At 41.3% G+C, this 12,692-nt stretch overlaps 1 protein-coding gene across 1 annotated transcript in view; it reads left to right on the top strand.

The window, feature by feature from the left end:
• The window catches only part of LOC125451198 (glutamate receptor ionotropic, NMDA 3A-like), a 160,294-nt gene that overhangs the window by 128,578 nt on the left and 19,024 nt on the right, over positions 1 to 12,692 (top strand). Inside the window, exons 7-8 of the mRNA XM_048528046.2 lie at positions 3,655 to 3,819; positions 12,554 to 12,627. Of these exons, the coding sequence (XP_048384003.1) occupies positions 3,655 to 3,819; positions 12,554 to 12,627 (239 nt within the window). The remainder of the gene's footprint in view (positions 1 to 3,654; positions 3,820 to 12,553; positions 12,628 to 12,692) is intronic.

Below are 12,692 nucleotides of genomic sequence, written 5' to 3'. Positions count from 1 at the left end.
CTCACCCTTTATGTACAGATGGCTTCTAAATCAATCTATTCAGCGATATTATTGCACATTTCATAAGGATGTGGGACTTGATCCCAAGCCCCCGAGCTCAGAATGACATTATAATGAACCGCAAGAGCCCTCTGTCTTTAAATGGATGCTCAGACCATTAATAACCTCAAATAAAAATACAATAAATAATATGATTCAGCAGATATTAGCAGGGAAGTGTCTGCCAAAGTATAAGAAGTGTTCAAAATATTTCCAAGTCTCTCCTTTAACATGTGTGAGAGGTCGGTGACTGGATGTGGTTTGATAGAAATTGTGTTTTGGCAAGTACAGGCTCAAAAATTTATTGTATGCAGAATTGGAGAGATTGAGAATGGCTTGCAAACCTGATGCAAAGTGGGCAACAAACTTACAGACACCACAAACTGTCAATCATGTATCTCTCTGGTGGTGCATTAAGTTTTCTTTTTCCACAGAAGTGTCCGAGATTAAAAAGCTTTCAAATTAACACAGTTTTTAAAAACACACAGCAAAAGGTCAGGCAATTCTGGAAGTGAAAAAGCACTGCCCAATGGATTGTAATTTTTTACAGCTGACCATACTACTTTGCTCGACATCAGTGCTGATTTTGAATGCCTCTTTCGGATCTGTCCTCTCTTTCTCTCAAGACAGCTGCAGTCATCTCATCTTGATGCAGTTGTTGGATTGTGATAACGTTTTGTTTAGACATCCAATTCATATAGTCCACAGTGCCTCATAATTTGCTGAGTCAGAGGTTTTGATCCAGTTCGTGAATGCACCGAAGTGTTCCTAGTGTCATTCCCTGTATTTCTCTTGCATCAAAGATGATATTAGACATTCCCGACTCCATACTATGGTCTGTTCAAGGATCTCCTCAGTTATATAAAAGACTCAATTCAGGAGTACCTACGCTTGAAAAGAATATTGCCTGCCAGGTCCTGTTTTTGCAACTTTCAAATTGATCAGCGTTCCAGAAGAAGGCAAGGAAAATCCTTCAAAGATCCTCTGAAGCAGAACATGCATTTGCGGGAACAAAATACACAGAGCAGGTGTCACTCAGGATACTTTTTAGAAACAAAACTGGAAAATGCCAGAAATATTTCTCAACTTTTCTGCATCCAAGTTTCTTGGCTCAATTTCACACTTATTTTTGTGCAATGTATGGATTTTCAGTTTCTGGTCTAGGAACAGCAGTGCAATGACTCGTGGCGATACTATAGCTTTAAGTGTCTATTTTGTCCTTTTCTTAAAAACATGGAGAAAGATTGAGACAGAGGCACTGAGATGTCTGTTCCCAGCCAAAAAGTAAACAGCTTGAGGCCTTTGTTTTTTTAAAAAAAATGTTGGAACAACGGAAGCAACATGTAGGCATGCGGTCAAGCTCCCACAGAACCAGGATTTTTAGTTTGAGCTGTCAACAATTGTTGGGTTCTTGAAGCTGGATATGGAAGCTCTTATTCCTCTCTCCTTTACAGCTAAAAGCTGGGCTTCTCTTTCTGCTGCTAGGATTGCGTGTGAGGCATTTGTTTTCCTGAATTTGCCTTTACCAAGGGTGTGTTTACGGGATGTTACTATATTCGAACAGTTAATTAGTAGTAGTTCATACATACTATTTTTTGTTAAGCATTTTGATAGAGTTATAGTTAAACCAATTCTATTATTTTGCTTTATCACAAATTTTAACAGTAGCATAAAACTGAAGTGTGTTTTGCTTACAGTCAAGGAGGTGAACAATCAAATTACATCTCGAACGCAATGCCTTACACTTATTTTTTAAGTAAGAAAATGTTAGGGTCCAGACTATCTTCTTAATGTATTTTGAGGAGGTTCGGTCTGAACCATAACAGACTGGATATGCGTTTGCCTGCAGGGCTCAATAGAGTGTAACGGTTGAGGAAATTTCAGGGTAGTACACTTCTCACACCTAGCATGCAAGTTTCTTCAGTTCTCTTATACCAGATATCTGTTTCCCGCCCTGATTGCATCTGCCTGTCGAGACAAACAGCCAGGAAGTTGCACCCCTGAATATCTAAGAAAAAATGCACATTTTCTGGCTTTGTTGTTTGCAAGTTAACCGTCTATTTTTATCAAACCCTTCACAAAGGCTGCAATTGTGACTCTGCATCGCTTGAAATCTGACAGCAGAAAAATACACCGATCGTCAGTAAGGAGAGCCTCTGCTCCCACCTGGTGGACACACTGAATAATGCGATAAGTTAAAATCTAAATGCCATCAAGAGCTCTTGTGGAACGTCGGCAGTGTCTCTATCTTTGAACCAGGAGGCACAGGTTCAGGGCATACCTGCTTAGAACATAGAACAGTACAGCACAGTACAGGCCCTTCAGCCCACGATGTTGTGCTGTCCTATTATCCTACAAAGATCAATTGACCCTGCACATCCTACATTATACGATCAACTATCTATACATACCATCCACAATTTCTGAGGCATGTAACAGCATCTTTGAACAGATTAATTAGAAACTCTAAGTGCAGTGAAAGCTAATCACTATGCAGATTCATAACAGTTCTGATCTCATCTCTTCACCGTAGCAGTTTCAGTTGATTTAGTCCTGAAACGAATTTCGAAAAATCAACATTCCTGATGGAAGATTGTAGAACCAGGAGGTCGCTGAGACACCCAGCCTGTGTTACCATTCCATGAGATAAGGGCTGGCATAATGCCTAACACCATGTACCTACTTTACCCATACCCTATAATACCATTGTTGCTTTTTATAAATCTGCCAAACAAACAGTCTCAAAATTTAAAATGAACAATTGATCTAGCATACCCTTTGCAGTCAATGTTTTCAAACTTGTGTCACACTGTGTGTGTAAAGGTATTTAGTGACTTCAGTCAATCATTCTCACTTTTAGGTTATAGCCCCTAGCCCTACACTCCACATCCAGCAGAAATAGTTTCTTTCCATCTAGTGGAGATAAAAAAACATCATGTAGGGGTAATGTATCTATTGACCTACAGCAAAAAAATAGTTTTAAGTGGGCCCATTTCTTAGGGGCTATGTTGTCATGGGACCAAGAATGATATATCTGCTATGCCATAACATCCAATACACCTGATTTGAATGTAAGTGTCTTTCTGGCAATCCAAGTGAGGGGGAGTCTGGAAAATATTTCTTTAAAGTATCATTGACTGTTGAACATATTAGATGATCTGCTTTGGCATTGCTCCAAGACTGTTTCTTTTTTAAATTGTATATCCACTTGCTTGCCTTCGCCGTTTGATTCCTTCTGTGCCCTATTTGTGATACATTTCTTTTCCCTGCTCCCCTCTTTCCCACTTGTACGCCCCAACGCAGATGGTGATTTTTCCCTGCTTGATAATGCTGCAAAGATGCATATTAGACAGCAGTTTGTTTTATATTAACAGGTTAAAATTATAGCACAGATATTGTATCAGCCATGTATTATTATTGCTAACCTTGTGTATCTAGAGCTCTGGCTATGGAGGAATGGGAGGCACCTCTTATAGATGAGTAATTGGTTGTCACACTGTGAACTTATATAGGCAAGCACCATAAGCTCCCAAAATTCAAGATTGTACTTAAAATTTTACACACGCCTAACTAAGTTGCTTAATCATAATAGAGACACTTCCTCTCTGTTCACAGACTTTACAAATGGGTATCAAGCACTTTTCGGGACTCTTTGTGCTGCTGTGTATTGGTGTCGCCGGTTCCCTCCTTGCAACAGCTGGCGAGCATATAATCTACAGACTAGTACTTCCTCGGATCAAAAAGAAACCAAGACTGAAGTATTGGCTCCATACAAGCCAGGTAGGAGCCAATGGAAATGTACAGTTTCCGGTGAACCCACATCATGTCTGAAGAGCTCTGTATTCTTTGTTTGCAGAAGCAAAATCAGTGATGAAATGGCTGGAATGAAATGACCACATTCCTCTCAGAATCCAAACGCCTTACAGAACTGACTGTAAGATTTTGTGTAGTAAAGATATAAGGAATTGCTAAGTAATAATGCAAATGCCCAGTGTTGTAAAATGAAAAGGTAGATGAATGTACCCTGACTAACATCGACCAGTTTGCAATAATCCTTTGGATTCAAGGTGTGTTATACAGGGCAAACAGACAAAGAGGGAACAAGAGCCAGCAAAAGATCCAACACAGCTTTATTGGACACTTTATCAAGGAAAACAATATTTATCAGTCTCTACTATTGTGCATTTATTACTTTATTCACAGAATTCTTCAGTAAACACAGTCTTAAATCTACATTAACTATTTACTGATGTTCTTCTGAGGACTGGGTATACCTGAACCACAGATCCCTCCATCTGTGTTTGGAAGGATTGGGGAAACCATTCAATGATGCTGGGGCAGGTTGTTCCTCCATTTGTGATGGTTGGCTGATGTTTCAGGATTTGCAATAGTCAATTTGGGCTTCTCCTCTTGTCTAGGTCTGGTTCAGGTCATCTCCCTGAGATGGCCTTCTGGTCAGTTTGATGATATCTGCCACAAGGCACAAGGAGCTAGAGATTCTGCTGTGCAACTTGAGTGTCAGTCAGTTAAAGACAGCAATGAAGATGTAAAAATCAAAGAGATCTGTGGTTCCAGGTTGCCCTTTTTATCCTTCACTTCATACCTTTCCTGAAGATTCTGTGACCTGTGTCCGATACTAGCATTAGGCAGGGGCAGGATGATCCAATGAGATGACTACTGTCTGTATTTTGTAGTCAAAGACTATAGTTCTGAACTTCCAACTGTCAAGTATTGTCCATGTCATGTTAAGCCCCTGGCCTCCTACTGAGCTGGGTGCCACCAAATCTGTGTAGCATTCTTTTAACAAAGCAGGTTCACTGGAGATGTAAACAATGGTTCATTCCAAAACAATGTGGCCATTAGCACATGGCCAGGCAGTTCCATGCCTGTCAGGTTTCTACAGGATTGTCCAAGGCCTGGCTGCATGAATACTGTCTTTTCCAGCTCTGCAGTCTGCAAATTCCAGGGCCCAGCTAGGTTTGCACTTGATTTCCACATTGCGGTTTTTAAATGCATGCTCCTGAAAAAAATGTCAGTATTTCTGGAGCAATCCTGGGAGGTCATGTGTCATTTGACCTCACCACCAAGAAGATTTTGTGAAGGATCCTTGAGGCGGGTATGTCTCAGAAACAAATTATGATTTTGGGACCTCACACAAAGTTGTTACTTTAGCTGCTCCAAGTTGCAGCATAGTCTCATCAACCAAATGTGCTGAAATAACCAATAAAAAGAAGTTTGCAGTGCTAACAACTTGAAACTCCACCCCCAATGCCCAATCCCTCAACCAAATGAATTTTTTCCCATCCCAAAGTCAATTGTGGTGATGTTTCTTTCCCTGTGATGCAAACAGATTTATAAATATTTTCGAAATCATTTAAATTTGGATGTTTTGAATTAATGACACCTGGGTTTTTCTGCACATTTGAAGAAAACGTAATAATTAACTTGTAGGTATTCTTGTAGCCATGGTGATTTCTTTTAATACGTCTTGATAGAGGAGCTTTCAATGCTGATGTGGTTTTACTTAAGATAACTTAGTGAGGAAGAGAAACAAATGTCCATCAGATTGCTGTTAGAATATTTTTTAAAAAGCAAATACCCACTTTATTTTCAGTTTTAGAACTGTACTGCAGAAGACCGTGGATAAACATCGATGTAAAAAGACACCCTTTTGAGAAGGGGAGAGGATAGTAAAACCAGATTATTTTAGACTAAGAAAGAGGTCACATGGCACCAGGTTATAGTCCAACAGGTTTATGTGATATTACAAGCTTTCAGAGCGCTGCCCCTTCGTCAGGTGAAGTTTCTCACCTTGTCCAGTCCATACCAACACCGGCACCTCCATATTATTACACGAAGTTTAGTGATAGTATCGGACCAGATATGCTTGGATAAAACCCTGCAGTGGGTATTTGAACTGGAGAATGCTTAAACTCTGATGTGTGAAAACTGCTGAAAATAGCTATCAGACATTCCAGACAGGGAGTTGAGATTATAGTTAACTCAAACTTATTAAGGTGTTTGAAAAAAGATATCTCTGCAGTGAGAGTATAAGCAGTGCTTTGGGGTTCTATATAAAGGAATGCTCTGGGATTATTCGGATTTAATTTCTACAGTACACTTTAAAATGGTTACAGTCATATTACGAAAATAGTTTAGTCAATTCTGTTTCATCTTGGTTTCCTTTCCTTCATATGCTTCAATTTTATTGTTAAAACCAAAGCTGCAACATTACAAGATTGCAGTACTCTTGGGCAGCCTTAATCTAAATCTGACTGCTCACAAGACCACAGTATTAAAAAATGTTCATCATGTTGTCTTGACAATCTACTGCAGATTAGGGCCAAAAATGGGAAGCAGAATTTGGCAGGTAATGCTTTATATATACAGCATGGCATTGATTGTAAAATCTAGTTGGCAGACAATCCTTTAGACCATTACTCTGGTTGTCCACAATATTGATTATGAATCAAAAACAAATGCAGACGATGTTGGACAGCATTCCTGAGAAGTTACTTTCAGTTCCTGTTAAAAGTCTGACACTGGCGAATGAGGAGTTGTGTTCACATGAGAGAATATCCAGTCAGATTTATGACTGACCCAATATTATTAGTCGGTCCTTCACCTTCAGAATCTGTAGGAAGCACGTAATTCACACCAGGATGGACTGGTGCTTGCTGAGTTAACTGGAACTACATATGGCATCAAGGCTCTTCTGCTATTTGAGAGAAACATGTTAACCAAATGCAAAATTGGAATGAAGTGAAAACGATAGTTTTGTACTTGCCCCAACAGTTTTGTCAGTGTCTGGGTGACATTTATAAGACCATAAAGGGCAGCACTCTGGCTCATTATAGGATGGCATGGTGGCTCAATGGTTAGAAGTGCTGTCTCACAATACTAGAGACCTGAGTTTGATTCTACCCTCAGGCAGCTGTGTTGAGTTTGCAAGTACTCCCCGTATCTGCATGGGTGCTCTGGTTTCCACCCACAGTCCAAAGCTGTGTAGCTTAGGTGGATTGGCCATGCTAAATTGCCTGTAGTGTCCAGGGACATGCAGGGTAGCTGGATCAGCCATGGGAAATGTAATTGTACCTGCCTTCACCACTTCCTCTGGCAGCTCATTCCATACACTCACCACCTTCTGTGTGAAAAAAAATACCCCTTAGGTCCCTTATAAATCTTCCTCCTCTCATCCTAAACCTCTGCCCTCCAGTTTTGGACTCCCTCACCCTGGGGAAAGGACCTTACCTATTTACCCTGTCCATGCCCCTCATGATTTTATAAACCTCTACAAGGGCACCCCTCAGCCTCCGAAGCTCCAGGTGAATTAGCCCCTGTTTAATCAGACTGTCCCTATAACTCAAACCCTCCAATCCGGGGAACATCCTTGTAAATCTTTTCTGAACGCTTGCTAGTTTCACAAAATCGTTCCTATAGCAGGGAGACCAAAGTTGAATGCAGTATTCCAAAAGTGGCCGAATCAGTATCCTGTGCAGCTGCAATATAACCTCCCAACTCCTGTAGTCAGTGCACTGAACAGTACAGGCTAGCATACCAACACCACCTTCACTATCCTATCTACCTACGATGCCACTTTCAAGGGACAATGAACCTGAACTCTAAGGTCTCTTTGTTCAGCAGCACTCCCCAGGACCTTTCCATTAGTTGTATAAGTCCTGCCTTGATTTACCCTTCCAAATGCAGCACCTCACATTTATCAGAATTAAACTCCATCTGCCACTCCTTCGTGCATTGGCTCATCCGATCAAGATCCCATTATACTTTGAAGTAACCTTCATTACCGACCACTACACCTCCAATTTTGGTGTCGTCTGCACACTTACTGACAATACCTCCTATGCTCACATCCAAATCATTTATATAAATGATGAAAAGCAGTGGACCTAGCACCAATCCTTGTGGCATACCGCTGGTCACAGGCCTCCAGTTTGAAAGAAACTCTCTATCACTACCTTCTGTCTTCTACCTTGAAGCCAGTTCTGTATCCACATGGCTAATTCTACCTGTATTCTACATGATCTAATCTTGCTAACCAGTCTACCATGCGGAACCTTGTTGAATGCTTTATTGAAATCCATATAGATCATGTCTACCACTCTGCTCTCATCAACCCTCTTTGTTACTTCTTCAAAAATCTATGTCAAGTTAATGAGACAGTTTCCCATGCACAAATCCATGTTGATCATCCCTAATCAGTCCTTGCCTTTCCAAATACATGTAAATCCTGTTCCTCAGGATTCCCTCCAACAACTTGTCCACCAACAATGTCAGGCTCACCGGTCTATAGTTCCCTGGCTTTTCCTTACTACCTCGCTTAAATAGTGGCACGACATTAGCCAACCTCCAGTTTTCTGGCACCTTACCAGTGGCTATCAGTGATACAAATACCTCAGCAAGGAGCCCAGATATTACTTTCTTAGTTTCTGACAGAGTTCTAGGGTGCGCCTGATCAGGTCCTGGGGGTTTACCCACCTTTATGCATTTTAGGCCGTCCAGCATCACCACCTCTGTACCGTGGACATTTTTCAAGATGTCGCCATTTATTTCCCCACGTTCTGTATCTTCCATATCCTTCTCCACAGTAAACACTGATGCAAAATAATCGTTTAGTATCTCCTCCATTTCCTGCGGTTCCACACATAGGCTGCTCTGTTGATCTCTAAAGGGCCATATTGTATCCCTAGTTACCCTTTTGTCCTTAATGTATTTGTAGAATCCCTTTGGATTCTCCTTAACCCTAATTGCCAAAGCTACCTCTGATCACCTTTTTCCCCTCCTGATTTCCCTTTTAAGTATACTCTGCTGTCTTTGTACTGTTCTTGAGATTCATTCGATCTCTGCTCTCTATGCTTGACGTATGTTTCCTTCTTTTTCTTGACCAAAACCTCAATTTCTCTTGTCATCCAGCACTCCCTGCACCTACCAGCCTTGCGCTTCACCCGAATGGGAGCATACTGTCTCTGGACTCTTGTTATCTCATTTTTGAAGACTTCCCATTTTCCAGCTCACTTTACCTGTAAACATCACCCCCCCCCCCCCCACCCGACCAATCCCAATTAGTTTTTTGGAAGTTCTTGCCTAATACCGTCAATATTGACCTTCCTCCAATTTAGAATGTTAACTTTTAAGATCCAACCTATCCTTTTCTATCACCATTTTAAAACCAGTAGAATTATGGCCACTGGCCTCAAAGTGCTCTCCCACTGACATCTCAGTCAACTGCCCTGCTGTATTTCCCAAGAGTAGGACAAGTTTTGCACCTTCTCTAGTAGGTACATCCATATACTGAATCAGAAAATTTTCTTGTACACATTTAAATTCCTCTCCATCTAAATCCTTAGCATATGGCAGTCCCAGTCTGTTTAGAATGTTAAAATCCTCTACCATAACCATCCTACTATACTTACAGATAACAGAGATCTCCTTACAAATTTGTTTCTCAATTTCCCGCTAACTAGTGGAGGGCCTTTAGTACAGTCCCTATAAGGTGATCATCCATTTCTTATTTCTCAGTTCAACCCAAATAACTTACCTGCGCGTATTCCCAGGAATATCCTCCCAGTCGTAATGTTATCCCCAATCAAAAATGCCACTCCCCCTCCTCTCTTTCACCTTCCTATCCTTTCAATAGCATCTATCCCCTGGAACATTAAGCTGCCAGTCCTGTCCATCCCTGAGCCAAGTCTCTGTAATTGTAATGATATCATAGTTCCGTGTTCCTAACCATGCCCTGAGTTCATCTGCCTTACCTGTTAGGCTTCTTACATTGAAATAAAAGCAGTTTAATTTATCAATCCTACCACATTCTCTGCTTTGTTCCTGTTTGCCCTGACTGTTTGACCTTTTCCTCTCCCCCAGCTGTACCTGGCTCAGAGTGATCAGATCTTTACCATCTCCCTTGGTCCCACCCAACACACCTATCTGATTAGTTTAAATCTTTCTGAGCAGCTCTAGCAAATCTCCCCACCACTATGTTAGTCCCCTTCCAATTCAGGTGCAACCTGCTCTTCTTATACAGGTAACGACCCTTCTAGGCCCGAAACGTCAGCTTTTGTCCTCCTAATATGCTGCTTGGCCTGAGTGTTCATCCAGCCCCACACTTTGTTATCTTGGATTCTCCAGCATCTGCAGTTCCCATTATCTCTTCTTATACAGGTAACTTCTACCCTAGAAGAGATTCCAATGATGCAAAAAAAACTGATTCCTTCTCCCTACACCAACTCCTTAGCCTCACATTCACCTGCTCTATCCTTCTATTCCTACCCTCACTAGCTCGTGGCTCTGTGAGTTATCTAGATATTTCCACCCTCGAGGACCCCTTTTAAAATTCTTCCCTAATTTACTATATTCTCTCCTCAGAATCTCATCCTTTTCTGTTACTATGTCATTAGTTCCAACGTATACAACAATCTCCTTCAGGTTCCTCTCCCTTTCGAGAATGTTCTATACCCTCTCAAAAGATATCCTTGATCCTGGCACCAGGGAGGCAGCACACCATTCTGATGTCTCACTGTTGGCCACAGAAACGTCTGTCTGTGTGTCTGACTAGACGGTCCCCCATCTCAGGACCAGGAACCTGTCTGTGTGTACTCCATTCCCCTGAGAGTTTGTCACCCCCTACATTTTCCAAATCAACACACATAGGCCAGATCAGCATTTATTACCGCTACCAAAATGCATTTGAGAAAATGGTGGCAAACCATTCTTTGAACTGTTTCCCTGTAGTGTAGGAACACCCACAACTCCATTAGGAAGGGAGTTCCAGGCTTTTGACCCAGTGAAGGTGAAGGAATAGCGATATAACTTCAAGACAGGATAGTGAGTGACTTGGAAGGGAGCTTACATTGTTCCTATGTATCCACTGCTTGTCTTCCTCAGTGGCAGAGATCTTGATTTGGAAGATGCTGCTGTAAGACCCTTGTGAGTTGTTGCAGTCCAACTTGCAGATGATACATACATCGTAATTGAGGGGGTGCATGCTTGAGGTGATGGATGGGGTGCTAATAAAGCAGGCTTCCATGTCCTGAATGGTGTCAGGCTCCTCAAATGCTGTTGAAACTGCATTCATTCAGGCAAATGCAAGGTACTCCAAACTGTTGACTTCTGCTTTACGGATAGTGGACATGTTTTAGGGTGTTAGGAAGCAAGTTATTCACTGTAGAACTCCTAGCCTCTGACCTGCTCTTGTAGCTATGCGATATTTATATGTCTGGTCCAATGAGGTTTTTGGTAATTGTTGATGATGGGGGATTTAACAATAACAATGTCATTAAGTGTCAAATGGCTGTTGGTTAGAGTTTCTCCTATTAGTGATGGTCATTGTCTGTGACTTGTGTAGCATGAATTTGCCACTTATTAGGCTACATCTGGTTTTTGTCATGTTCTTGCTAAATTTAGACACAAATCAATTCAATATCAGCCATTAATGGCACTGAATATCATGCATTCAGCAGCAAAGACCTTATGATAGGGGCACTGCCATTGATGAAGCTGCTGAAGATAGTTAGGGCTAGGACACTACTCTAAGGAACTCCTGTAGAGATGTCGTGGAGCTGAGATGACCAACCTCCAACAAATCAAATCATCATTCTCTCTGCTAGGTATGACTCCATCCAATAGTGAGTTTCCTACCCAATTCCCATTGACTCCAGTTTAGATAGTGCTCTTTGATGTCACATTTGGTCAAATTCTGCATTGATGTCTTGTGCAGTCACTCACACCTCATCTCAAGCACCAGCCAATATTCACTAAGATAATCAAAATCCAACAACTTTCTCTTGATACTCAATGTTTTCGGTACCACTGAATCACCGCACTATACTCCTCGTCGAGATTACCATCGATGAGAAACTGAACTGAATCAGCTATACAAATACCATGACAACAAGAACAGGTCAGAGATGAGGAATTTTGCAGCAGGTAGCTCGCCTCCTAACTCCATAAAGCTTGATAACCATCTACAAAGGCACAAGTCAGGAGTGTGAATACGCTCACCTCGCCTGAATGAACGCAGATTTCAAGTCGCTCGACAGTATCCATGACAAAGCAAAGCAACCTGATTGATTGGCATCACATCCACCACCAAAAGCACAGTGGTTGCAGTGTGTACGAGATGCATTGCAACAACTCAGCAAACCTTCTTTTATAGTCCTTTGCGAATCTGCATCCTCTCCCACATGGAAAGATTGGACAGCAGACTTATTGGAATATCACCACCTAAAAGTTTTACTTCAAACCACATATCATCCTGTCTTGGAACTTAATTACCATTCCTTCCAGTGTTGCAGAGTCAATTGCTGGAACTCCCTCCCTAACAGCACTGTCGATGTACCTATAGTACACAGACTGCAGTAGTTCAAGGCAGGAGATCACCACCCCCTCCTCAAAGGCAATCAGTGAGCAATAAATAAATGATATCCATATCTCCATATCTCATGAAGGAATAAAAACAGCGTTGCACCCACAATAATAATCTATTTGTCTTTTTCAGCGATTTCATCGAGCTTTAAATGCATCTTTCAATGATGAACAATTTCAACAGAAACTAAACAGACTGCAAAAGAGGTAAGAAAGCTTAGTTATATAAATGGGACCCAATTATTTGTGTTGTTTCTTCAATTGAAAGGTAT

The sequence above is a fragment of the Stegostoma tigrinum genome, chromosome 3 (assembly GCF_030684315.1).
Source record: "Stegostoma tigrinum isolate sSteTig4 chromosome 3, sSteTig4.hap1, whole genome shotgun sequence".
NCBI classification, from domain to species: domain Eukaryota; kingdom Metazoa; phylum Chordata; class Chondrichthyes; order Orectolobiformes; family Stegostomatidae; genus Stegostoma; species Stegostoma tigrinum.
Note: the sequence above shows the minus strand (reverse complement) of the source record. Positions and strands in the feature narration are given on the sequence as shown.